Source organism: Pan troglodytes, chromosome 16 (genome assembly GCF_028858775.2).
Source record: "Pan troglodytes isolate AG18354 chromosome 16, NHGRI_mPanTro3-v2.0_pri, whole genome shotgun sequence".
Lineage (NCBI taxonomy): Eukaryota > Metazoa > Chordata > Mammalia > Primates > Hominidae > Pan > Pan troglodytes.
In genome coordinates, this window is record NC_072414.2 from 7,292,269 (window position 1) to 7,319,128 (window position 26,860).

Consider the following 26,860-nt stretch of genomic DNA (forward strand, 5'->3'; position numbering starts at 1 on the left):
ATGATAAGGGAAATTGACTTTACACTAGAACCGAGCACCAACATCAGCACTTGAAAGAACTTGATTCTGGTACTTGAAGTTTGCCTTCCAGGAAGCTGTGTGAGCTTGTGCTTCTGTGGTAAGCAGGGCCTGTCTCACAGGGCACTTAAAGCAGTGGTTCGTGTGTATTTCAGCCTCAGAGACACGAAGAGGGCTTTAGCAACCTAGAAGTTACCGTGCATCTATGAGGTAGTTCTAATTATTTTAAAATGTGAATTTATGAAGTTTACTTTTTATTGAACAACTCAAGTTTTAAAAAAACAAACATGTTTAAACACCTTTAAAAAAACAGCCTTTCTTCATGTAGAAAATGCTTAGTAGTTTTGAGTGACGTGACTTAATGTAGCAGCTACTGTCATCTTAATCTGTGAATCAAGGATGCACAGGGAGAAGGAGCCATTTACATTATTTTCATGTAGCCCAAGTGCAGTCTTACTATATATTCTTTTTCTTTTTTTTTTTGAGATGGAGTCTTGCTCTTGTCACCCAGGCTGGAGTGCAATGGCACAATGTTGTCGGCCCTCTGCAACCTTTGCCTCCCGGGTTCAAGCGATTCTCCTGCCTCAGCCTCCTGAGTGGCTGGGATTACGGTGTGTGCCACCACGCCTGGCTAATTTTGTATTTTTAGTAGAGATGGGGTTTCACTATGTTGGCCGGGCCGGTCTCAAACTCCTGACCTCAGGTGATCCGCCCGCCTTGGCTTCCCAAAGTGCTGGGATTACAGGCGTGAGCCACCGTGCCCGGCCTGACTATATTTTCTATAAAGTACTCTTTTTTATTATTATAGGAATATATACATGTTGTAGAAAACTTGAAGTATATAGAAAATATCTGAGAAGATAGTAACCACCACACTGATGTAATTATTGTTGACAGGTTTGTAAAGAAAAATTAATATAGATTATACTTATTATATGTGTAAATCTCTATCCTGCCTTTAATGTCATTTTAAAAAATGCTTATTCTCAGCTATAAAAAGGCTTACGGGTATGTGTGGCATTTCAGGATTAAGCCCATGGTTTTGATGACTTTCAGAACGTTTCATTTGTTAGTCATATTGGCCACACTCTGACAGCTTCTGTGTCCTCTCCAGCTCCCTGCCGTGGCCTTTAATGTGAACAACCTGCCCTTCACAGAGCCCATGCTGTCTGTCTGGGCTCAGTTGGTGAACCTCGCTGGAAGCAAGTTAGAAAAGCACAAAATAAAGAAATCGACTAAACAGGCCTTTGCAGGTCAGTACATGGTGCTCCTTGATGAAATAGCTGCCGTCTTAAACTCGTGTCGTTTGTACAGTGTTCTTTTATGAGTGAATTCACGGACGTACTAAAGTCCTGGGGTTCACGTGGGCTCACCATTTGTTGAGTTGCGGTTGGGAATGTAACCCTGTGTTCGTGGTAATGAGTATTTTCGAGTCAGCCTTTGTCGCTATGTTCGGAGCCACACTTGAAGAACCCCATGGCTCACACCCTCTTCTCCGTGTCACCCTTTATCCCGGAAGAGAAGTCTGTGTTCACCTCTTCCCTCCTCCCCTCCATCCCAGGGCCCTGTGGCCCAGTCACCCTGTTGGACCATGGGTCACAGCCTGTTCTCTGCCGGATCCAGGGGCCTCTGTCCCGGAAGCGCCTGGCTTGCCTGTGACATTCAGGATGGCTAAGACTGTGACTGTAGCCTGGCTTGGCTTTGCCTTCCTTCGGGTCTAGAATGCAGCTCTCCTGAGTTTGTTTCCATGTTTCTAGGGAGCTCTTCTCTCTGCTCATTCTTTATGTCCTGGAAGTCTGTGTGGCTTCACCCGTAACTATGGCGTATTCTGCCCACTCTTCTTGAGTTTTTTCCCCGCTTGCTCCCACAGACCTACAATTGCTGCTTCAGCATTTATGATGTAAGCACTTTCAACTCTGGATCTCCCATTCACATCTCTGGTTGGAGGTGCAGTGCATGCAAATCACCACATGTCCGAAATTCAGCTGACTTTCTCTAGTAGCTGCCGTTTCCCATCGTGGTGAATAAACCTGTCTGCCAGTTAGTTGAGCCAGTGTCCGAGCGGCACCTGCGGCCCTCCTTCCTTCCCACCCCATGCTCTCTGTGCTGCTTCTGCAGCCTCTGCTATCAGATAAGCCTTGGGCATTGCTGCCATCTTCATCAGTTAAAGAGCTAGTGGGGCTGACAGATTCTCTCAGAGGAGTCTTAGAAGAAGAGTGGAAGCGGCTGAAACTTCAGCAACTTGGGGAACATTTGATCATATTAATAGTAGCTAACATGGTTCTAACCGTGTTAAACCCATTGAATCCTGCGTCCTATCAAGTTAGGTGCCTGGAGAGCAGGGAAGGAAGACCCAGGAGGCAGAAGATGCTTACCCAGAAGCACCGAGTGTAACTCTGGGAAAGGCGAGCCCTTCATCACGGACAGTGTGTGCGGTCGGCAGATTCCTGAAGGGCAGAGCGTTACTCGTCACCATGTGGCGGAGGCTTGCTGCTGGCGAGGAGGGAGTCTGAGCAGGGCACGCCCTTCTCACTGAGTCTTTCCTTCCGCAGGACAAGTGGACCTGGACCTGCTGCGGTGCCAGCAGTTGAAGCTATACATCCTGAAAGCAGGTCGGGCGCTGCTCTCCCACCAGGATAAACTGCGGCAGATCCTGTCTCAGCCAGCTGTTCAGGAGACTGGAACTGTTCACACAGGTGTCTTTTTAAAAAGTTCTTAAATCTTTATAAGGGCAGTAGAAAGTAGACAAAGGATGTGAATAATCAGTTCATAAAAATGGACATAGGTGGCTTATAAATGTACAAGACAGACGCGTGGCCTGCCCAGCAACCACCAACTGTGAATAAAATTGTCATCGTCATCTTATAAGACAAGACTGAGGGCATCTGGTGGGTGGGGAGGGAAAAAGGTATTTTCATGCCTTCCCATTTAAAGTGTGCTGCATGGGTCAGCAAGATTGGTGGCATGCAGGTATGTGTTAGAAATGCAGACTCCCAGGCCGCACCCCAGACCAAAGAAATAGAGCCTGTATTGTAACAAGATGAACCTAAGCTGGTTCTTCAAATGCGCGTAAAGCCGCACTCCATGAACACGTTGCTGCTGGGAATTTCAGTTGGTGTAGCCATCTAATGGGCGTCTGAGGAAATGAGTTGGTCTTTGACATGCATAGATGTATGTATGTATTTATATACTTTGGCCCAGCAAGTCATTCTGTGGGACTTTATCACACGAAAAGGCATGTAAAGATAATGTATTCACCAGCCAGGCACAATGGCTCATGCCTGTAATCCCTGCACTTTGGGAGGCCGAGGCGGGCGGCGGATCACGAGGTCAGGAGCTAGAGACCATCCTGGCTAACATGGTGAAACCCCATTTCTACTAAAAATACAAAACATTAGCTGGGCACGGTGGCGGACGCCTGTAGTTCTAGCTACTCGGGAGGCTGACGCAGGAGAATGGCATGAATCCGGGAGGCGGAGCTTACAGTGAGCCGAGATGGCGCCACTGCACTCCAGCCTGGACGACAGAGCAAGACTCTGTCTCAAAAAATAAATAAAAAAAAAAAATTAGTGGGGCATAGTGGTGGCCGCCTGTAATCCCAGCTACTTGGGAGGCTGAGGCAGGAGAATCACTTGAACCGGGGGGGCGGAGGTTGCAGTGTGTGCGGATTGCAGGGTGCAGATTGTGCCACTGCACTCCAGCCTGGGCAACAGAGTGAGACTTCGTCTCAAAAAAAAAAAAATAATAATAATGTATTCAACAGTGTCATTATGGCCTCCTTTTTGGTATTGTTTTTGTGTTGAAAAACTGTAGACACCAAAATACCTATTCTTATGTTGTGTATCCATACAGTGTGATACCATGGTGCCATTCAAAATGATGGTACTTATATAGTCTTCCCTGAATATCCATGGGGATGAGTTCCAAGACCCCCAGTTATACCAGAATTCACTAATGCTTAAGGCCCTTCTATAAAATGGTGTAGTATTTGCATATAACCTATGTACATCCTCCGAAATACTTTAAAAATATAAATGATATATAGGCCGGGCGCGGTGGCTCATGCCTGTAATCCCAGCACTTTGGGAGGCTAAGGCGGGCAGATCACGAGGTCAGGAGATCGAGACCATCCTGGCTAACACGGTGAAACTCCATCTCTACTAAAAATACAAAAAATTAGCTGGGCGTGGTGGCAGGTGCCTGTAGTCCCAGCTACTTGGGAGGCTGAGGCAGGAGAATGGTGTGAACTCGGGAGGCAGAGCTTGCAGTGAGGCGAGATCGTGTCACTGCACTCCAGCCTGGGTGACAGAGCGAGACTCTGTCTCAAAAAAAATAAATAAATAAAAATAAAATAAAATAAATGATATGTAAATAGTTGTTATTGCTATTCTTTTTAAAATTATATTTTAAAAAATTGTTTTATTCTGAATATTTTTGATGTGTGGTTTGTTGAATCTTTGGATGCAGAACCCATGGATATGGAGGGCTAGCTGTATATGTTTATTGCCGTGGAAATATGAAAATGATAAGTAAACAGAAAAGCACATTGCTATGTATATCCGTTTATAGATATGCCATAGTTATCCGTTTAGTGAAATAGTGACCCAGTAATCTTTGGTGGAATTTGGCTGTCTTTATTTCTTTATATTTCTCTATATTTAGTTTTCTAGAATGAGCTTGTGTCACTTTTAATAGAAAAAAACATTTTTTGATCTCCTGCTATTGAAAGACATTATGCTAAGTCTTTTCGGGGAAAGTCGTTTTCTGTGATCATTGCTCTCTAGGGTTTGGGTGAGGAGAGGAAGTGAATGCAGATGGCTCTCTTTGTCCTCTGGGGTCAGGAGGCAGTGAGGCATGTGAGTGGTTCCACAGGCATCTGGAGCCAGTGTCAGCTGAGCACTGGACAGGCAGCCTTTGAAGGCTGTGGCAGACAGATGCCAGCAGACAAGCACTTTGCTGGTGGTGGACCAGGAGGAGAGGAGTGAAAGTGGCGAGTCTTTGGAAGCGTGTTGAGCAGCTCTGCATTGCTTGGAGCTCAGGGTTTGTCGATGAGTGGTGGGGCTGAAGCTGGATGGGTGGGTGACATCCTGTTACAGAGTACCTGGGAGACCAGGGTGAAACTTGAGGCCCACTTGGAAAGCTGTGGTAGGGGCCACATGGTAAGCATTGACCTTTGGGTGATACACCTGCTAGGAAGGTATAGGAGTATCTGAAACAGGAGATGACAGAGATGGAGAATTGCTCCTGCCTCAAGTGATGAGGGGAAGGCATGAAAAGGGAAAGAAGGTTCTGGTGGAAGGAAGGTGCCATCCACTGTGATGGTGTAGTCTTGTAGATGATAACTTTATGGGGAACCAGCAAAAAGTGGAAGGTGACTCTGCTGTTTCAAGCTTGAATTGAGGGGAGAATAGTGAGTGGTGCGTTTGAAAAAAATATGCAAGTCCAGTAGAATGTGGAGTATGTGGGTTTGTTTCTTAATCTTAAGAGGAGAGGATGCTATGAAATTAATTTTAAACCTGCTGAGGATGAAAGAAATCGATTGAAAGTATAGAATCAATTAATAGTAGAGGTTATAGGGAACATGAAGATTTCCCAGTTGTAGAGATTGGAAGATTGGAGCCCGGGAATTGGATTGGCTGTTCTGTTCTGCACTCAGCCCAATAAGCAGTTACAGCAGACCTGAATCAGGATGATCAAGTCTGTGCTTTGGGCCGAGCAGGGACTCCGAACAGAGCTAGATTGACAAAACTGCCGTGCACCTGTTTTTGTAAATTTTTATGGGAACACAGGCACACCACTTGTTTACACATCATCTCTGGATGCTTTTGCTCTGCAATGGCAGAGCTGAGTAGTTGGGACAGAGACTGTACAGCCCATCAGCCTAAACTATTTACTCTCTGGCCCTTCAAGAGAAAGATTTCCAGCTCCTGGTCTAGTTAGTTGAAATTGTCACTGAAGAAAACCAGCACATGCAAATGCTGTGAGTACCTGGATGAGTACCTAGATGTGTGAAGTGGGCTTGAGGGCAGTGGATCTCCCTGGGGCTGTGTCAAACAGAGTCCTAAAGGCTGCACCTAAAGCTACTCATAACAGACAAAAAGCCATCACCCTGAGCACATGACACATTTGGAATTGGGGTCACTTAATGATCTCAACAAGGCTTAGCTGGAAAAGCTACAGCTAGAAATATGCACGTGGGATGTGTCTGTGTCAGGGGTTACTGAAGCCGTGAGTGAACACGAAAGAGAGTGTGTAGGTCAGGCATGGTGGCTTACACCTGTAATCCCAACACTTTGGGATGCCGAGGCGGGTGGATCACCTGAGGTCAGGAGTTCGAGACCAGCCTGGCCAACATGGTGAAACCCCCATCTATACTAAAAATACAAAAATTAGCCAGGCGTGGTGGTGTGTGCCTGTAGTCCCAGCTACTGGGAAGGCTGATGCAGGAGAATCGCTTGAGCCAGGAGGCAGAGGTTGCAGTTTGCCAAGATTGTGCCACTGCACTCCAGCCTGGGCAACAGAGTGAGACTCCATCTCAAGAAAAAGAGAAAGAATCAGACCAAGTGCAGAAATCTGGGGAGGAGCATTTGCTGGCTCTAAGAGACAGATGCACTAATGAAGGACAGAGACCAAAAGCAGGCAGTGAAAGTGGTTTAGAGTCTAGTTTTTCTTTTTGTTTTGAGATGGAGTCTCGCTCTGTCACCAGGCTGGAGTATGGTGGTGTGATATTGGCTCGCTGCAACCTCCAACTCCCTGGTTCAAGCAAGTCTCCTGCCTCAGCCTTGCGAGTAGCTGGGATTACAGGCACGCACCACCATGCCCAGCTAATTTTTTTTTTTTTTTTTTTTTTGAGACTGAGTCTTGGTCTGTCGCCCAGGCTGGAGTGCAGTGGCACGATCTCAGCTCACTGCAAGCTCCGCCTCCCAGGTTCATGCCATTCTCCTGTGTCAGCCTCCCAAGTAGCTGGGACTACAGGCGCCCGCCACCATGCCCAGCTAATGTTTTGTATTTTTAGTAGAGATGGGGTTTCACCGTGTTAGCCAGGATGGTCTTGATATCCTGACCTTGTGATCCACCCGCCTTGGCCTCCCAAAGTGCAGGGATTATACGTGTGAGCCACTGCACCCAACCTAGAGTCTAGTTTTTGTTCGATGTCTGAACCTTGAAGATTTTGGTTTTCTATCACATAATGAGGCAGAAGTCATACCTGATTTAACATGGTCAGTGCATTTTCTTTAATAGTAAACTGGTGTTCGCAGTTGAAAATAGAATCTTACACATATTTTGTTTTTAAATTCAGATGATGGAGCAGTGGTATCACCTGACCTTGGGGACATGTCTCCTGAAGGGCCGCAGCCCCCCATGATCCTCTTGCAGCAGCTGCTGGCCTCGGCCACCCAGCCGTCTCCTGTGAAGGCCATATTTGATAAACAGGAACTTGAGGTACAGCCATGCAGCCTTGACAGTTTTTAATCCACAGCACTAAATTGTGAACACTTTTTTCTAGATGTATATTTTCTTAAGGATCTATTCTGAATGTTAAATGATAGTACGCAAATAATTCTAATGATTCATTGGGGTTTAACCATGTTTGTGCATAGTCTGCAGAACATTATAATACTAAAGACTGAGAGGGTTGAAGTTTAACCTTATTTGTGGTTTGTGTAAATTGTGAAAAAATATTAACTAGATGCAGCATGGGTTAAATGCTCACATCTTCATGAAGGGATCTTTTTCCAGGAAGTAGAATTATTCAAAGAGGCTTGTCAGGACTCTGGCAGCCGTTTGTCTGTTTCATTCACTCAGGAGCCTCTTCGAGGGTGCTCTGGTGCCGCCAGCCTCTCCACTCTCTCCATGCTGTGGAGCAGGTGAGGGCAGCAGCGAGGCACACGGTCAGGGCTACAGGACGTTCGCATAGAGGAGGCGACGTGATTGAGTGTAAGAGGGATGGGAGCTTTCATGGCTGGCAACATAGAGGATTAGAGATGTTCATTCCAAAATCTTTCTTGCTGTGTAATACATTAAAAATCTGGACAAAATATCAGAGACAAAAATAAAACTATCAGTACTCAGTTTGGCAGTCAGAAATTACCCTAACAGAAACCCTCAGATAGCAGGGCCCTTCTGGGAGCAAGGGTCCAGATGAGGCAGCCACTGCCTTGGACAGGTGGGAGGCCTCCCCCAATCCTAGAATGAGCTGGAAAGATGGTGGGGGTGCAAAGGGAGAAAGCAAGAAACGGGTGTGGGCAGGAAGGGAGGAGGTTGGCCATGAGCTCTTCTGAACTCCAGCTTCTTCTCAGGTCTGGGAACCTCCAAGGTGAAGGTTCATTTTAAAGGGCCTGGTTGTGTTTCCAGTCTCCCTGGCAGAGATCAAAAGAAGACGCTGAGCAACTTGAGAGCACGTGGGGTGGTGCACGTGCTCCCTGCAGTCATGCTGGGAGATGCCAAGTGTGAACAACTGGAAGGCTGTGTAGAGTTGTCCTTCAGGAACTGAGAAGGACTGTTGTACAAAAAGAGACCTTCCACTGTTTTGTCTCCATGGATTCTGATGGAGAGTTGTTGTTCTCATCTCTTCTTTTGCATGAAATGTCTTTTTTCTGTGGTTGCTTTTCGTATTTTCTATTATCTTTGGTTTTCTGCAGTTTCCCTAAGCTGGGCTCATGTATGCAGTGGTGGCACACCCCGCCCACCCCACCGTCCTCCTTGAAATTTGCTGAAGCTGCTTGCATCTTTGGCTTGATTTTTGTTCCCCTACCAAATTTGGAAACTTTTGACTATTGTTTTTTCCCCCTGCCTTGCTCTTTTTGTTCTTTTCTGGAAATACTATTATACATCTGTTACACTGTTAGTGAGTTTCCTTTTACGACTTTAATAGAAAGTCTTCTCCTTGTTAGTAGCTTGGTTAGTTTGTCTTGATCTGTTTGAAAGGTCAAGATGCTTTGCTTTGTGGGGCCTAATCTGTTGTTATGTCCATCCAAGACATACTTTATTTTATATTTCTCACATCTCTTATTTCCATTTGGCTCTCATTTAATAGTTTTATATCTCTTCTGACAGTTCCTTTCTTCATCCTTTAAGTCTATCTTTTTTTTTTTTTTTTTTTTGACGGAGTCTCGCTCTGTCTCCAGGCTGGAGTGCAGTGGCGTGATCTCAGCTCACTGCAACCTCTGACTCTTGGGTTCAGGTGATTCTCCTGCCTCAGCCTCCCGAGTAGCTAGGACTACAGGTGCCTGCCACCACGCCTGGCTAATTTTTGTATATTTAGTAGAGATGGGGTTTTACCATGTTGGCCAGGCTGGTCTCGAACTCCTGACCTCATGATCCGCCCTCCTCGGGCTCCCAAAGTGCTGGGATTACAGGTGTGAGCCACCGTGCCTGGCCAAATCTATCTTTTACTGTACATTTTAAAACATATTTCTGATAGTTATGTTGAATTTCTTGTTTGCTAATTCTAACGTCTGCCCACCTGTTGGTCTGCTGCTCTTTGCAGTTTTTATTCCTTGATTATAGTCAGTTATTGGTTGTTGTCCTTCACATATGTGAGAATTCTTATTTCATTCTGGATTCTTTGGACGTTACATTGTATTGGCTCTGGGTTCTGCCGCCTCTGGAGAAAGGGGAGTTTTCTTCTCACAGGCAGTTCAGTACCTGGCAGTCCTCCTTGATCCTGAGGTGGCTTGGTGCCAGGCTTTCTAATGATTTTTTATTTGCCCTTAGCCCTGGTTGTGGATCCTTAATTCTCAAGGATTTAGAATCTCTTCTGGGTGTCACTGGAAGCCTTGACATTCTCCTCCCCACCTCTAGTTGGTTGAGCTTGAGCCTCAGATGCTGTCCTGGCCCTGGGCAGCTGGGGAGCCCCTGCAGCCTTCCAGCGGTCCCTTTGTGCCGAGCGCAGGCTCTTCAGTGGTGCTTCAGTTTAGATTCAGCTGTAGATTTGCGGGTAGTCCGTCCGCACGTTTTGTGGTTTTCCCTCTGTGGTTTCTTTATCAGGCGGGCTTTCCCTCGCATTCTGGTTGCTCTGGCAGGCCCAGACCCCAGCCCCTGCAGTGCAGGAAGGTGCGCCGTCTGTGGTTAAATGTGCGTCTTACCTGCAGGCTTCTCTGTGGTTTCTCAGGTGGGCTTTCCCTCGCATTCTGGTTGCTCTGGCAGGCCTGGACCCCAGCCCCTGCAGTGCAGGAAGGTGCGCCATCTGTGGTTAAATGCGCGTCTTACCTGCAGGCTTCTCAGGGTCAGGGGTTGTACTCGTTTTATTGCTGATTGCGTCAGCTGTTCTCCAGTGCCCTCAAGCAGTTTTAAAAAATATTTTATCCAGAGTTCATGATTATTATCAGCCAAAGGTTAGTCCAGTGCATCCTAACTCTCAATTATCAGAACCAGAACTCTTGGCGCAATCTGGCTCTGAATTTTAAACTTTTAGGATGAAACCTGTCACTTCCAAGTTACCCAGACTTCGCTGCAAAACCCTAGGCTTTGATACTTCCTGAGCACCGGGGGGCTCCGCAGTGTCCTTGGTTTCTTCCTGATTCCTTCCTCACATGCTCCGTTTAACAAAATAGCAAGTCAGTCTATGAGAGCAGCTGGGGAGGAGGACCAGGGAGTTGCAACAGATCGGGGAAGTGCTATTTGTGCTGTAGGTGGGGAGTTCCCAGCTGCAGAGACTGGCAGTTTAGATGTTCACTGATTCATTGCAGTGTGTTTCCCAACTAATACTCTTTTATTTCTCTTACTTTTTAATACCTTGTTTAACCTCACTGTGGTTATTTAACCCTTCAATAGTTGAGGGTTGTTTTAATGGTACATGAGAGTCCTGTGTCATTTCTGGCCTGTCTAAAACACAGGTGCCTGTGGCCCCCACCACAGTGCCTGGTTAAGGCAGGGGAAATGCCTTTCTCCCTGCTCCTTCAAGCCCCTGTGACTGCTCGCTTGGGGCTGTAATGAAGTTTTCCTTAATGGACATTGATACTTGGCTAATTTAGTAGGCTCTCTGTCTGCTGAAACAGGCAAGTTATTTTACCCCCACGTATTTTCTCTGCATTAAACCGTGAAACTTGGCTTTGTCATTTTCTAACATGTTTTAGGAACTCATTGAAAAACACACATGTGAATGCGGGCTTTCTAGACTTGCGTACTGCGGTTCACAGTAGAAGGCCATCACCCCCGTGTTCCTAGACTGTGTAAGCTAGCTGAGGGCACTTCCCAAACCTCCCAGGACCCTCTTGTCTGCCCAGGCTGCTGCACTGGCCGTGTGCCAGTGCTTGGCTGTGGAGTCCACTCACCCTTCGAGCCCAGGATTTGAAGACTGCAGCTCCAGTGAGGCCACCACGCCTGTCGCCGTGCAGCACATCCGCCCTGCCAGAGTGAAGAGGCGCAAGCAGTCGCCCGTTCCTGCTCTGCCGATCGTGGTGCAGCTCATGGAGATGGGATTTTCCAGAAGGAACATCGAGTTTGCCCTGAAGTCTCTCACTGGTGCTTCCGGGAATGCATCCGGCTTGCCTGGTACTTCGTTTTCCTGGCCTCTGCTTGTACGTGTGTGGGTTCCCGCTTCAGGGCTGTTGACTCACAGTGGCTGGTGTGCTGTGTGTGCCTCTCTTAGGTGTGGAAGCCTTGGTCGGGTGGCTGCTGGACCACTCCGACATACAGGTCACGGAGCTCTCAGATGCAGACACAGTGTCCGACGAGTATTCTGATGAGGAGGTGGTGGAGGACATGGATGATGCCGCCTACTCCATGGTCAGTGCCTCCCATGTGACCGCCCGCACCTGGGCCGCTGTCCGTCTAGCGCTCTAACAGTCTTACACCTTGGCTTTCTCTGTCCCTTGAAAGAATTAACTATATCTACTGTGGACTGTTTCATAAAACCAACCTATGGTATTGCCGGGCACAGAACAAAGCTGTGTTTCACTACTGAAGGGATGATTGGGTTTCTATATCATCATTACTTTTAGCTTCAGAACAGACCCTTGTTCAAACATCTCATGATCTTCGGTAGCCATTAGAAGATATTTTATTAAAATACCATGTTTTGACACATCAGTTTCTGACCTGAGTAAATTGTTCATAGGATTAATTTGGAAGTGCCTTGGAAATTTTGTATACTTGTAGCTTTTGAGATTCATTCTGCCTACTATGCTACTGCTATTAGTCTTTTTTAAATGAAGATTTTTATAGAGAAAATAAAGGATTTCATCCTCTACTTTTTAATATTATAGATTTCACAGACTTATTTCTTTTTGAGTAGGTTTATCGCGTTCTCCTGTTTTTTTGTTTGAATGTATTTATTTCTTGTAGTCTACTGGTGCTGTTGTGACGGAGAGCCAGACGTACAAAAAACGAGCTGATTTCTTGAGTAATGATGATTATGCTGTATATGTGAGAGAGAATATTCAGGTGAGTAATTGTCTTAAGCTGGAGCCTCGATCCGTTTTTCACTCAGCAAATATTTGAGTATGTCCTATATGCCAAACATCAGTGGACAGAGGCCCCTGCCCTCAGGGAGCCTACCTTCTGGTGCTGGAAGACATACCTGACCAGTGAGCTCATGGTACGCTAGAAGGTGCCGTGTACCCTGGAATGAGAGAGAGCAGACTACAGTAAAGGGGTAGGAGTGAGGGCACATTCCAGGGATGTGGGGCTGCAATGAGAAGGTGAGATGGGTGCAAAGCCTACAGGGTGTGAAGGGTGGCTGAGCAGGATGGGCACCCAGACAGAGGCTGCTGTGGCTGCCCCGGTGTAGCCAGAGGACAGAGGGGCAGATGGGCTCAGGGGCAGCCGGAGAGCACAAGTGGCCTGTCCACGGTGGACATGGCGCAGAGATGGCTGTTTTCTACTAGCCCCACTTGTGACACTTCCTACATACCTTTCCTTGTTTTTCTTATGTAATTCTCATTGCCATCAAACTTTAAAAATCTAATTATGTTTTATATAGTCCTTTATCTACTTTAAATCATTTCTTGTCCTAATTCTCTTGTTTTAGTATATTTTAGAGAAAATCCCCCAAATCATCTCATTTCACCTGTATATATGTCAGTGGTATCACTAATAAAGAATCTTAACATAATGACATTTCTGTTTACCAGCATTACCTAACAAAATAAATAATAATTCCTTAATATCATCTCATATCTAACGCTTGCTTGTAGTTTTCCAGTTGTCTCAGAAATGGTTTTAATGGTTAGTTTTTGAACTTGGATACAACCAAGATTGTATGCCTTATCTACATTTGGTTGATGGATCTTTGAAGTCTATTCCAAGCTAGAGTGGTTCCCCCTTGTCTTAGCTCAGTTGGCTATAACACAGTACCATAGACTGGCAGCTTCAACAACAGACATTTATTTCTCATGGTTCTGGAGGCTGGAAATCCAAGATCAAGGTACCAGCTTGGCTGGTTTCTGGTGATGGCCCTCTTCCTGGCTTGTAGGTGGCTACCTTTTTTTTTTTTTTTTTTTTTTGAGGCAGAGTCTCGCTCTGTCACCCAGGCTGGAGTGCAGTGGCGTCATCTCAGCTCACTACAAGCTCCGCCTCCTGGGTTCATGCCATTCTCCTGCCTCAGCCTCCCGAGTAGCTGGGATTACAGACATGCACCACATGCCTGGTTAATTTTATATTTTTAGTAGAGACAGTGTTTCCTCATTTTTGTCAGGCTGGTCTCGAGCTCCTGACCTCAGGTGATCCGCCTGCCTTGGCCTCCCAAAGTGCTGGGATTATAGGCGTGAGCCACCATGCCCATCCTGGAGTCTCTTCTTATAAAGACCCTAGCCCTGTTGTGTCAGAGGCCCACTCTTATGACCTGATTTTACCTTAATGACTTCCTTAGAGGCCCCATCTCCTAATACTGCCGCATTAGGAGTTGGGACTTCATGAATTTTGGTGGGGGGGACACAAACATTCATGATAATACTCCTTCCCCCGTCCTCTCCTTTCATGCTGTTTATTTGTGGCTGAAACCATGTCCTCCAAATGTCTTACAGGCTGCATTTGGTGGTGGCTTCCTTGTGGCTAACATCTTCCTCTCTCCCTGTTTCTCCAATACAATAGGAGTTAGGGTTGGAGGGTGATTGGACCAGGCTGAATCTCAGGCAGGAAGCTTCATAGGCATGTACTCCCTCCGGCCCCATCTCAACAGGCAAGCAGGTTTGGGTGGGTTAGGTCTTGTCAGCCTGCTCCTTCCTTGATGACATTCTGTATTAATTATCCATCTCATAGCTCCAGTAGGCATTAGTGTCATCATCTAGACCTATCATTAGGGGCTGCACCATAGTGATTTTCTAACTTCATCTTCTCTGAGTTCATTAGCTGGAATTCTCTTCTGTGAAAAGAAGCTTTGTTATTAATCTTGGTTGCTCTTGATAATACAGGGAGACTTTATCAGTTTTCAGAATGATGCATTGGTGTTCTGATATGTATAAAGATGACCAGGAAGCTTTGTTTTCCTTATTATCATGATGACCAATCCATTGGCTTTTAGGGTGTGATGTTTCCACTGTTATGTTTTTGATGATCAGGGAATCCTTTTGAATGAACCCAGTAATCTTTGAAAGCTCCCTTCCTTTATGACACAAGTTGATCCAGGCTCTTCCTGTATATTTCCTGCCTGAGACACAAAGCCAGACAGTGTTCTAAAGAGTTTCTCTTCCCTTTATCATTAAATAATACTTAGAATGCACTCTGGGTGCTAGATGAAATTCTTTTTTTTTTTTTGAGATGGAGTCTCACTTTGTCACTCAGGCTGGAGTGCAGTGGTGTGATCTTGGCTCATTGTAACCTCCACCTTCCAGGCTCAAGCAATCCTCTCAACTCAGTCTCCCGAGTAGCTGGGACCACAGGCATGCACCACCACGTCTGGCTAATTTTTGTATTTTTGGTAGAGGTGGGTTTCGCCATGTTGCCCAGGTTTGTCTCAAACACCTGAGCTCAAGTGATCCTCCCGCCTCAGCCTCCCAAAGTGCTAGGATTACAGACGTGAGCCACCATGCCCAGTCAGAATTCTTTATTAAGAGTAGAGTAATACTACTTATCATGGCTCATTTCACCTGTGTACATGATGGACTGGATCTCCAATTTCATTTTAATTCTAGGTGGGAATGATGGTTAGATGCTGCCGAGCGTATGAAGAAGTGTGCGAAGGTGATGTTGGCAAAGTCATCAAGCTGGACAGAGATGGATTGCATGATCTCAATGTGCAGTGTGACTGGCAGCAGAAAGGGGGCACCTACTGGGTTAGGTACATTCATGTGGAACTTATAGGTGAGCACATTCTTTGTTCAGTGCTTTTGTTTTTTCTTAGAGACAAAATTCCCTTAAATGAATACTGATTATAATGATTTGTTATTGAAATCTGTAGGCTATCCTCCACCAAGTTCTTCTTCTCACATCAAGATTGGTGATAAAGTGCGGGTCAAAGCCTCTGTCACCACACCAAAATACAAATGGGGATCTGTGACTCATCAGAGTGTGGGGGTTGTGAAAGGTAATATCATCTGGGTAATTAAATTCCTGATGTTAACTTTTCATTAATGCATATGTACTTAGTATTTCTTTTTGTTCAAGCACACAAAACAGAAAACAAGTGTGAAGAAAGAGATAGAGTGTTCCTTTGCTTGTCAGTGCCTTCTGCCAAAGGCCACAGAGGAACTCACCTGCAGTGAAACAATCAGATTTATTAATATTAACTCACTGCAGTACAGGAGAACACACACCTTGGGGAATGGGTGTCTCCATCAGAGGGAGTGAGCGAGGACTAATGAAGTTTATGTTGGGTATTTGGGGGAGGGGTCGAGAAAGCAGGGGTAATTCTAAGACAGGATGTCTTAATAAATTTACCTAGCAGGCAGAAAGAACGGAGCCATGCTAACGTCATGATTGGTAAGGAAGCAGTCATTCATATCACCAGGATAGGGGACTGTGTGGTTGTTTGTGGTTTGGATTAGACTTGACTTTCATCACACATGGTTAAGGAGGGGTTTTGGTTGTGCCTTGATTCATCAGTCACAGAGTGGCCTTACCTGATGTTCGTGTTCTGTAAACTTGTCCCGTCAGTTGTTCTGTGAAATGTTCTAACATTGACATTAACAGGCCAGCTCCTGACTGTCAGGACTGCTTTTTCTTTCTCTTCCCCTGACCAGGCTGGAGTGCAGTGGCGCCATCTCGACTCACTGCAACCTCCGCCCCCGGGTTTAAGCAATTCTCCGGTCTCAGCCTCCAGAGTAGCTGGGATTACAGGTGCCAACCACCGTGCCTGGATAATTTTTGTATTTTTAGTAGAGATGGGGTTTCACCATGTTGGCCAGGCTGGTCTCGAACTCCTTACCTATTGATCCGCCCGCCTCAGCCTCCCAAGGTGTTGGGATTACAGGCGTGAGCCACCATGCCTGGCTCTTTTTCATGCTGTATAAAAATTTAGGACTGAATTTAAGAAATGGAAATGTGCTAATGATGGGAATTAGGAACTGGAAACAATTCTCAGATTATATTTAATATGATACTATTGAGATTCCAAATCAAATCCGTGGCACACTTTGAAAGGTATACTATGTCCGTTTTAACAGTTGCATGAGAAATAAGTATGTGTATAGTTTTATAAACTCTTGATGCCATGAAGAGATTATTTGTTTGTTCGTTTGAACCTTGTGGAAGGCTCTCTTTTCATCAGATCGCTTAGAAAATGGCCACAGTTGGTGGTTCCCCAGTGGTGAGAGGTTCCTAGAGCTTCTCATGTTACATAAGAACAAATGGATTATTTAATATTTTACTTTAAACATTTTTCTTTGCTTAAGAGATTGTTAAAATACTTGCAAATCAAAACAAGACAAATTTTAAAAATAAGAATTTGGTTTCTTTGTTTTGAGTGACACGTTGCTCTTATCAAAGGACGAAAGAAGTCTTCACATTATTAATGTGGTTTTTATTCCCTGAGATACCAAAGGTATTGTGTGGAATTGTTGACTTGGTGTAATTAAAAACCAAAATGTCCTATTTTAAACCTAATGCAAAAGTAAGGAATGTAGTTTACAATGAACCTCCATGTGCTCATTACCTGGCTTTAACGATTGTCGCCTCAGGCCAAAATTATTCATGCTCCCTTCTTGTGATTATTTTGAAACCAGGCGCTGACATCATGTATTATTTCATCCATAAGCATTTTAGTACCTATCTCTAAAAGATAGACTCTTTGTAAAAAACAAATAACTACAATGTAGTATGACATGGCTAGGTGCAGTTTTAAGTTCAGGTTTTTATTGGTGAAGAGGAAGATGGATCAGGTGATTTCTGTTCTGTCCTAGCTTTCAGTGCCAATGGAAAAGATATCATTGTCGACTTTCCCCAGCAGTCTCACTGGACTGGGTTGCTATCAGAAATGGAATTGGTACCCAGTATTCATCCTGGGGTTACGTGAGTTATTTTTATGGTTGCTAGATTTGCTTTGGGACGAATGGTTTTCTGTTGAATTAAGTTTAATAAATGACCTTTCTTAACTCAGTTGCTATTTTACAAATAGGTGTGATGGATGTCAGATGTTTCCTATCAATGGATCCAGATTCAAATGCAGAAACTGTGATGACTTTGATTTTTGTGAAACGTGTTTCAAGACCAAAAAACACAATACCAGACATACATTTGGCAGAATAAATGAACCAGGTATGGCAGAATGTTTATATTCTCTCTTCCACCAAATATTAATGAAATACTTATTGTGGACCACTGTGTATTGGAATTTGTTATTTTAAGGTTCCTATGTATACGGTAATTCTGTAGAGTGAGTACAGTGAGACGGAAGTGACGGTCCTACCCGCTGATGACTGGCTGGCTTTTTAAAAAAATCAGGATGGGGTGTCGGGGAAGAATTAGAATAACTAGGCTTGTTTGCTTGTTTTTCCATAAAGAAACATTAAAAGAATCTCAAGAAACTAGTAAGTGTTTAGTTGCATGGCATGTGGAATTGGTTAGATGGAGAGTGAGTTTTTTAATTTATATACCTTTTATTGTATTTTTCATTGTGGCAAAATATATATAACTTAAAATTGGCCACTTAGTCATTTTCTAAGTTTATAATTCAGGGTATTAAGTACCTTAAGTACAGTGTTGCACAACCATCACAACTGTCTCTTACCAAAACTTTTCACCACTCCGATCAGAAACTCTGTACCCATTAAGCAATTTAACTGCCCTACTTCTCCCTACCCCAACCCTGGTAACCTTGAATCTAACTTTGGTCTCTATGAATATGACCACTCCAGATACCTCATCTAGGTGGAACCATGTAAGATTTATCCTTTTGTGTTTAGCGTAATGTCTTTAAGCTTCATCCGTATTGTAGCATGTGTCAGAACGTCATCCTTTTTAATGGCTGAATAATATCCCACTGTATGCATATATCACTTTTTTTCTTTGTGAGACAGAGTCTCAGTCTGTCGCCCAGGCTGGACTGCAGTGGCACGATCTTGGCTCAGTGCAACCTCCGCCTCCTAGGTTCAAGCAATTCTCCTGTCTCAGCCTCCTGAGTAGCTGGGATTACAGGCCTGAGCCACCACGCTCAGCTAACTTTTCTATTTGTTTTTTAATTATTATTTTTTTGAGACAGAGTCTCACTCTGTCTATAAGGAGTGCATATGTTATATACATTTTTAGTTTTAGTAGTTACTGAAGATATTAATTATAACATCTATTTTTGACTCATTTAAATCTGTTATTAGTATATTCTCCACCTAAACAATGCAAAAACCTTAGTTCTCTTTAAGATCATTTATCTTCATTCTGATTTATATGTTCTTAACATATTTTAATTTTTTTTTTTTTTGAGACGGAGTCTCACTCTGTTGCCCAGGCTGGAGTGCAATGGCGCGATCCTGGCTCACTGTAACTGACACCTCCCGGGCTCAAGCAATTCTCCTGCATCAGCCTCCCGAGTAGCTGGGATTACAGGCTCCCACCACCATGCCTGGCTAATTTTTGTATTTTTAGTAGAGGTGAGATTTCACCATGTTGGCCAGGCTGCTCTTGAACTCCTGACCTCAGGTGATCCACCCACCTCAGTCTCCCAAAGTGCTGGGGTTACATGCATGAGCCACTGCATCCAGCCAAAATTTTATACATTTTATATAAATACATATCTAACAGAACTATAGAAGACATTCTTTTATGCACACAGAAAATGTTCATAAAATCCAGTCATATGCTAAGTGGGTCATATGCTCAAACAAAAGTTCCAAAAAATGTCAAAGGATCGGCCAGGCGCAGTGACTCATGCCTGTTTTTTTGTTTTGTTTTGTTTTGTTTTTTTGAGACGGAGTCTCGCTCTGTCGCCCAGGCTGGAGTGCAGTGGCGCGTGATCTTGGCTCACTGCAAGCTCCGCTTCCCGGGTTCATGCCATTCTCCCGCTTCAGCCTCCCGAGTAGCTGCGACTACAGGCGCCTGCCACCACGCCCGGCTAATTTTTTGTATTTTTAGTAGAGATGGGGTTTCACCGTGTTAGCCAGGATGGTCTCGATCTCCTGACCTTGTGATCCACACCTGTAATCCCAGCACTTTGGGAGGCCGAGGCGGGTGGATCACGAGGTCAGGAGATTGAGACCATCCTGGCTAACACGGTGAAACCCCGTCTGTACTAAAAGTACAAAAAATTAGCCGGGCGTGGTGGCGGGTGCCTGTAGTCCCAGCTACTCGGGAGGCTGAAGCGGGAGAATGGCGTGAACCCAGGATGTGGAGCTTGCAGTGAGCCGAGATCGTGCCACTGCACTCCAGCCTAGGTGGCAGAGGGAGATTCTGTCTCAAAAAAAAAAAAAAAAGGTCAAAGGATCAAACAATACATGTGGGGCATGTGATGATTTTATGTAGTCAATATTCATTTTGATTTTTCTGCATACTTTGTAATTTCTCTCCACTTTTTTCTTCCTCTTTAATTTTCCATCTATACTGTTTTTCTCCTGCCTGAAGATACCCCTTAATATTTTTAAAAATGTGTCTTTGTGGGTTACAAATTATCTATTTTTGTATGTCTGAAAATGTCTTTATTTCTCCTTTATTTTTGAAAAGTCTTTTTGCTAGGTGTTTTCTTTCACCACTTTAAAAATAGTATTCCATTGCAATTTTGGTTTATATTATTTCTCCTGAAGTTGGATGGAAGTCTAATTGTGGTTCATTTTATTTTTCCTTCGTCTGCTTTTCAGAGAGTCTTTTTGTTTTCATCTTGCACAGGTTTTACATGTGCATGGAGATGTTTATCTTTCTTGGGGTTGGTAGGGCTTCTGGGGCTTGATATCTGTTGCCTGTTTTGGAAAATTCTGTCTTTCAGTATTTCTTCACATGTTGCCTCTGCTCTATTCTCTTTTCTATCTTTTTGGGGGGACTCTTCTTTCACTTGTGTTAGGCTTAACCTCTGTCCTGCAGATCTTTTACCTTCTTGTTACGTTTTCTAAACTTGTGCTCCTCAGTTCTTCATTCCAGATATTTTTACTTTCTCTTCAGCTGAGTTCAGTGTGTTCTAAACTTACTCATTAAGTTCTTAATTTTAATTATTCAATTTATCAGTTCTAGTCTTTCTATTTTATTTTCAGTAGTTTTTGGTTCTCTGCTGAAATATTATCTTTTTGAACACAGTAAGCATAGTTATTATATTAAAGTCTGTGTCTTCTAACTCCAATATATGGAGCCCTTGTGGGTCTGTTTCTGTCCTATCATTTCTGGTAATTTTTAGTCATATTTTCTTGCCTCTTCATGTGTCATTATGTACTGGACATTGTATTTAAAAAGTTATTTCTTGACTCATTTTGAGGCTAAGATGTTATTGTTCTCCAAGGAATGGAGGAGAGAAGGTTGTTGTTCTGCGAGCTACTTGGTAAAGGTTAGTGACTATCTGGGCTTACCTTAATCAGCATTCATTGATTGAGATGATTTTATGCTGAGTTGCAATCTGTTGGAAAAAAAAAAAAGGGGAAACCCAAAAACCCTTCATAGTTCACTGTGACTTTTGGCGTATTTCCTGTTGGGGTTCCAAGTGTGGGTTGTATTTCTGTAGCATCCTCAGCCTTCCTGGTCTTTCTGGACCCCATTCCTTTCCCTTCCCTTTACGAGGCTGTCAAAATGCTATGTGTCGTCTCAGGGACTTTGCTTGGAACCTGGTGATGCCATCAGGGAACAGCAGCCTCTGATCCGTGGTGTGCGTCATCTTGACACCTCCATTTGCCTCGGGTCTTCCTGCGGTTCTGACCTTGTAATTCTTTATTTTCTCCTGAATTCTGATAGTTCGAAGAGAATTTATTTATTTTTGAGTGTTTTGTCTGGCTTTACTAGTTGTCTTTGATGGGGAATGCCAGTTGAATTCCAGATTTGCCATTAATGGAAGTGGAAGCACTTTACAATTTACTTTTTGCCTTGTATTTATAAAAGCATTTTTAATAAGAATGGTTTTTGTGAGTGCTGTTATTGAACTTTTCCCACAGCTTATTTTGTTTTCTTTGGAAATATATTAATCTGCTGTTGTTCCCTGGGAGGTTTTAGTAGAATAAATCATAGCATTATGTGGACTTCATCTCATAAATTGGTGTAACTATATCTTGACTAGGGAAGCCATTTGTGGCATTTATTAACTCCTTTCAGTTTGAAACTTTCTATTTTTCTTTAAGAAGCTCCTTACTATGTAATATTCTTGACCATGATGTTTCTCCCCAGTTCAGCAAGGGTTAATTCTCTTTTTGACTATCATGAAATAGGTCAGTCTGCGGTATTTTGTGGCCGTTCTGGAAAACAGCTGAAGCGTTGCCACAGCAGCCAGCCAGGCATGCTGCTGGACAGCTGGTCCCGCATGGTGAAGAGCCTGAATGTGTCGTCCTCCGTGAACCAGGCATCCCGTCTCATTGACGGCAGCGAGCCCTGCTGGCAGTCATCGGGGTCGCAAGGAAAGGTAGCATCTAATAGGGCACAGCAGCGGGCACTTTCACACAGATGGTTTTGCCTTGTACATTTTCAAAATGAACTTTGAGCAGCCTGCAAAGTTTTGCTGATAGCACCTGTCAGTACTCACATTATGTTTTAATTTATAAGTTATTTCAAAGTTAGAGTTATATACCATCCAATTTTATTGTCAGAGATTTTAAACAATACGAGTAATAGATTTTATCTAACTGACCACTTGATAGAGGATGTGGTCAGGCTTTTTTTCCTCCTCTCCTGCATAGAATGTATGAATTCAGATTTGCTTCTGGTTAGAAGTTTTTCTAGTATAGTCTAGCAAATTTGTGTTGCACATTGGAGTGCTGTTGTGATTATACCAACGCGTGGAGGCACCTCGTGGGCACACAGGTCAGACTTTAGGACAGGGCCTTTCTCCATCTCGACTGTAGTGTTTTCTGTCACTCACTTGGTGGGTAAAAGGACCACCCTAGGCCAGGAGTATATAGATACATGGTTTCTGGGTCTTAGAGTGAGACTTTTCTCTAACAATCAAAGAATGGCGTAGAATATTCTTGTTGCTGCCAGGGTGAGGGAAAATTCTCTCTCATGCTGCATTTTATATTGAAAAAATCTCATGTAGATTCAAGCTTCAACGATACTATTGTAGTAGCTAAAATATAGCTGAATTTTGCTAACTGAGAATGTGGTTTTTTTGTTTTTCTAAAGCACTGGATTCGTTTGGAGATTTTCCCAGATGTTCTTGTTCATAGATTAAAAATGATCGTAGATCCTGCTGACAGTAGCTACATGCCGTCCCTGGTTGTAGTGTCAGGTAATTCAGTTAGTTTACCTAAAAAGAAGTACCTTCTATAATAAAGACGCCTTTGTTTGATTCTTTACCCATTTTTTCCTAGGTGGAAATTCCCTGAATAACCTTATTGAACTAAGGACAATCAATATTAACCCTTCTGACACCACAGTGCCCCTTCTGAATGACTGCACAGAGGTAAGTAGCTATGCTAGTGTTCCATTTGGATGATTTACAGATGACAAGGTAGGTGACTTGGCCATTTCTATACTAGCATTGAGCCCAGTTTTTCCCCGTTTAAATAATTGGTTCTATCTGTTTTAAATTTTGACACTTTAAAAGATACAACTTATTTTGTACAACTGAATTTGCTGCTTATCAGTTCAGCTTGAAAAAGAAACAAATTTCATTCTCACTCTCTTTGGTAGCAGAGGTATACTTGGTAACTGCTCCTAGCAAAAGTTGTCATCAGGCATTTTAGGTTGCTGATTGCATCTGAACACTTCGGTTTTCATTAAATATCTCAGTTTCTGGTGGTTTTCCTGACCATATATGTGACGCTGAAGTTGCTTTTTTGTCATCACACCTGTTGGCATCAAGTGCTGAACTTGTCACAGAGTGGCAATTTTTTGGTTAATAAGGCGGCTTTCAAAATGAGTCTAAGTTTATCTCTGGAAAAGTTTGAAAGAATCAGTGAAGGTTCTTTTAAACAGTACCCACATACTACAGATCAGCAATTCTCTCTCTCTCTCAAATTTTCAGTAAACCTTTCCACATAGGATGTCAGCATGATTTTTAATACATTAAATATATGTAAAATAAGACAAATTAAGATACTTTTGTTGGCCGGGCGCGGTGGCTCACGCCTGTAATCCCAGCACTCTGGGAGGCTGAGGCGGGCAGATCACGAGCTCAGGAGATCAAGACCATCCTGGCTAACACAGTTAAACCCCGTCTCTACTAAAAAAAAAAAAAAAAAAAAAAATTAGCCGGGCATAGTGGCAGGCACCTGTAGTCCCAGCTACTTGGGAGGCTGAGGCAGGAGAATGGCATGAACCCGGGAGGCGGAGCTTGCAGTGAGCCGAGATTGTGCCACTGCACTCCAGCACTCCAGCCTGGGTGACAGAGCCAGACTCTTGTCTCAAAAAAAAAAAAAAAAAAAAAAAAGAAAGAAAAAAAAAGATATTTTTGTACTACCTATACTGTTGTCTGGTGTAGACTAATTATAATGATAGCAGATAAAAATATCAAATAGTTGATTTTTGTATTCATTTAAAGTTTATAACTGATGAGTTTATTTTTTAATTATTAAATGTAGTTAACCATTCATTTTTTTTAAAAAGTTTAATTTTAGTTTTAACCAAATAGTAATTTGTAATAATTTGCATTTATTTTTGGAGAACACTGTGATGTTTTGTTACGTGTATACTTTGTGGAATGATCAAATCATGCTAAATAATGTATCCATCACCTCAAATATTTATCACTTTTTTGTGGTGAGAACATTTAAAATCCTCTCTTTTAGCTATTTTGAAATACGTAGTACATTCACAGTAGTTACCATTTATTCTGGAATGTCATGGAACTATTTCATAATACACTGATTCATTATAGCCAATACCAGTGGTGCTAATAAGTGAAGAAATTGGCAAACTATAAAAATGAAAGATAATATTGAATTTATCTGAAAAAATTAATCTTGAGTTTTAATGCATTTTACTGGTAACTTATTGCAATGTAACTGAATACAGCCTGTAGAGTGCCTTAGTTATATAGTTCAGAGGATGTTTTTACTTTAGCCAAACCAGAAACTAAGTAATTAAATCAACAACGGAGATTATCATTCGTAAAAGATATCTTTAATCCAAGAAATTTTCAATTCAAAACCATTCATCCTGTGATGCTTAGTATATGTCATGTACATGAGAAGCATTGCAGGTAAATGGAAAACTCCTGACCTAACCTGCATGCCCCCAGCTGACCAAAGAACTAGACTGTACCATTCCTGTGGAGCCACTGCATCTTAAGCATGGCCTTTGCTGTACAAATAGTTTGTTATGGGAATTTTCTTTTCTTTTTTTTGAGACTGAGTCTCACTCTGTCGCCCAGGCTGGAGTGCAGTGGCAGATCTCAGCTTACCGCAACCACCACATCCTGGGTTCAAGTGATTCTCCTGCCGCAGCCTTCTGAGTAGCTGGGATTACAGGTGCCCACCACCTCACCCAGCTAATTTTTGTATTTTTAATAGAGACGGGGTTTTGTCATGTTGGTCAGGCTGGTCTCGAACTCCTGACCTCAGGTGATCTGCCCACCTTGGCCTCCCAAAGTGCTGGCATTTACAGGCATGAGGCACCGCACCCAGCCGGGTTTTTTCTAACATGTAAACAAAAATAGAAAGTATGCTGGAACCCTCACAAACCTGTCACCCAGCTTCAACATTTATCAACATTTTGCCAGTCATGTTTCACTTTCTCCCTCCCACCTTACTTCCCTGCCTCAGCAAGTCCTAGTCATGATCTTGTTTCAGGAGCACTTGCTTCAATATTCATCTCTGACAGGGCTTAACAAAATATAACCTTGGTACCATTATCACACCTCTAACAAGTACTCTTTTTTTTTTTTTTAAGACAGAGTCTCACTCTGTCACCCAGGCTGGAGTGCAGTGGTGTGATCCTGGCTCACTGCAAGCTCTATCTCCCGGGTTCACTCCATTCTCCTGCCTCAGCCTCCCGAGTAGCTGGGACTATAGGCGCCTGCCACCATGCCTGGCTAATTTTGTTTTTGTATTTTTAGTAGAGACGGGGTTTCACCGTTAGCGAGGATGGTCTCGATCTCCTGACTTCGTGATCCACCTGCCTCGGCCTCCCAAAGTGCTGGGATTACAGGCGTGAGCCACCGTGCCCAGCCAACAATTACTCTTTAATGTCATATAATATTCAGTCAGTGTCCAGATTTTCCTAATTATCTTGTAAATGTCCTTTTGCAGTTTCTGATTCAGATGATGTTTGCATTCTACACTACACTTAAGTCACTCTTGGTTTTTTTTCTTGCTAAAGAAAAAAAAAACTGAGTAATTGTTTCCTGTAGCATTCTTCATATTCTCAACTTGGCTTTTGCATCCCTATGGTGGTGGTCAAGCTGTATTTCCTCTGAAATGGTAGATCTTGAGGTTTGAGCAGGTCGTTTAGGCAATAAAAAGTAATTGTTAGTGTGTGCTTCCAGACGCATCTCTCTTCGTTCACATGAAATACAGTGATGGAGGAATGTTGTCAGTACCACAGCAGGCATGCAGTCGGCCACATGGGGTGTGGGACATTTGCAGGACAAGTAGACCAACTCCACTAAATGCATGGCAAAGGCAGAACAGAGGAAGGTTGGGTCTTGCTTGTGTTCTGATTTGAATGAGGCAACAATAAAATGACATGACATAATCAGAAAAGTTTGATCACTGTAGCATATTGGGTGATATGGGAGTTATTGTTTGTGCTATGATAATAGCAATGCAGATATGTTTTTCAAAAAACTCCATAATTCTGGCCAGGCGCGGTGGCTCACTCCTGTAATCCCAGCACTTTGGGAAGCTGAGGCAGGTGGATCACCTGAGGTCAGAAGTTCAAGACCAGCCTAGCCAACATGGTGAAACCTTGTCTCTACTAAAAATACAAAAAATTAGCTGGGTGTGGTGGCAAGTGCCTGTGGTCCCAGGTACTCAGGAGGCTGAGGTTGGAGAATCACTTGAACCCGGGAGGCAGAGGTTGCAATGAACCAAGATTGCACCACTGCACTCCAGCCTGGGCAACAAGCAAGATTCCATCTCAAAAAAAAAAAAAAAAACAAAAAAAAACAACAAAAAAAAAACCAGACCTCCTTAATTCAGTGATATATACTGAAGTTTTGAAACAGCATAATGCCTAGAATTTTTTAATGATAATCCGTATCTGAACAAGATTGGTCACATGTTGGTAACTGTTGAGCTGGGTCATGGAGTCATGGAGTTCTTTGTACTATTTGTTCTGATTTGTGTATATTCAAATATGTTTTATGTTTTAAAAACGATGAAAGGTCTCTTACTACCTGACATTTAACATCTTCCTTAGTTAAAGCATCTTGGTTCAAGAAAGCTCTAAGACAGAAGAGTTTGCAGTCATT

The 26,860-nt window shown here is 43.4% G+C and overlaps 1 protein-coding gene across 13 annotated transcripts in view; it reads left to right on the forward strand.

Moving 5' to 3' along the window:
- The window catches only part of HERC2 (HECT and RLD domain containing E3 ubiquitin protein ligase 2), a 209,997-nt gene that overhangs the window by 108,123 nt on the left and 75,014 nt on the right, over positions 1-26,860 (forward strand). For all 13 annotated transcript variants that reach the window (XR_010151567.1, XM_054667265.2, XM_063794445.1 and 10 more), the window contains 13 exons: positions 1,133-1,271; positions 2,571-2,714; positions 7,319-7,461; positions 11,247-11,514; positions 11,612-11,748; positions 12,307-12,405; positions 15,093-15,261; positions 15,359-15,484; positions 17,298-17,406; positions 17,513-17,652; positions 21,723-21,913; positions 22,630-22,735; positions 22,818-22,909. Coding sequence is in view for 12 of the 13 variants with exons in the window: in XM_054667265.2 (XP_054523240.1) it covers positions 1,133-1,271; positions 2,571-2,714; positions 7,319-7,461; positions 11,247-11,514; positions 11,612-11,748; positions 12,307-12,405; positions 15,093-15,261; positions 15,359-15,484; positions 17,298-17,406; positions 17,513-17,652; positions 21,723-21,913; positions 22,630-22,735; positions 22,818-22,909 (1,863 nt within the window). In the remaining variant the exon portion in view is untranslated. The remainder of the gene's footprint in view (positions 1-1,132; positions 1,272-2,570; positions 2,715-7,318; positions 7,462-11,246; positions 11,515-11,611; positions 11,749-12,306; positions 12,406-15,092; positions 15,262-15,358; positions 15,485-17,297; positions 17,407-17,512; positions 17,653-21,722; positions 21,914-22,629; positions 22,736-22,817; positions 22,910-26,860) is intronic.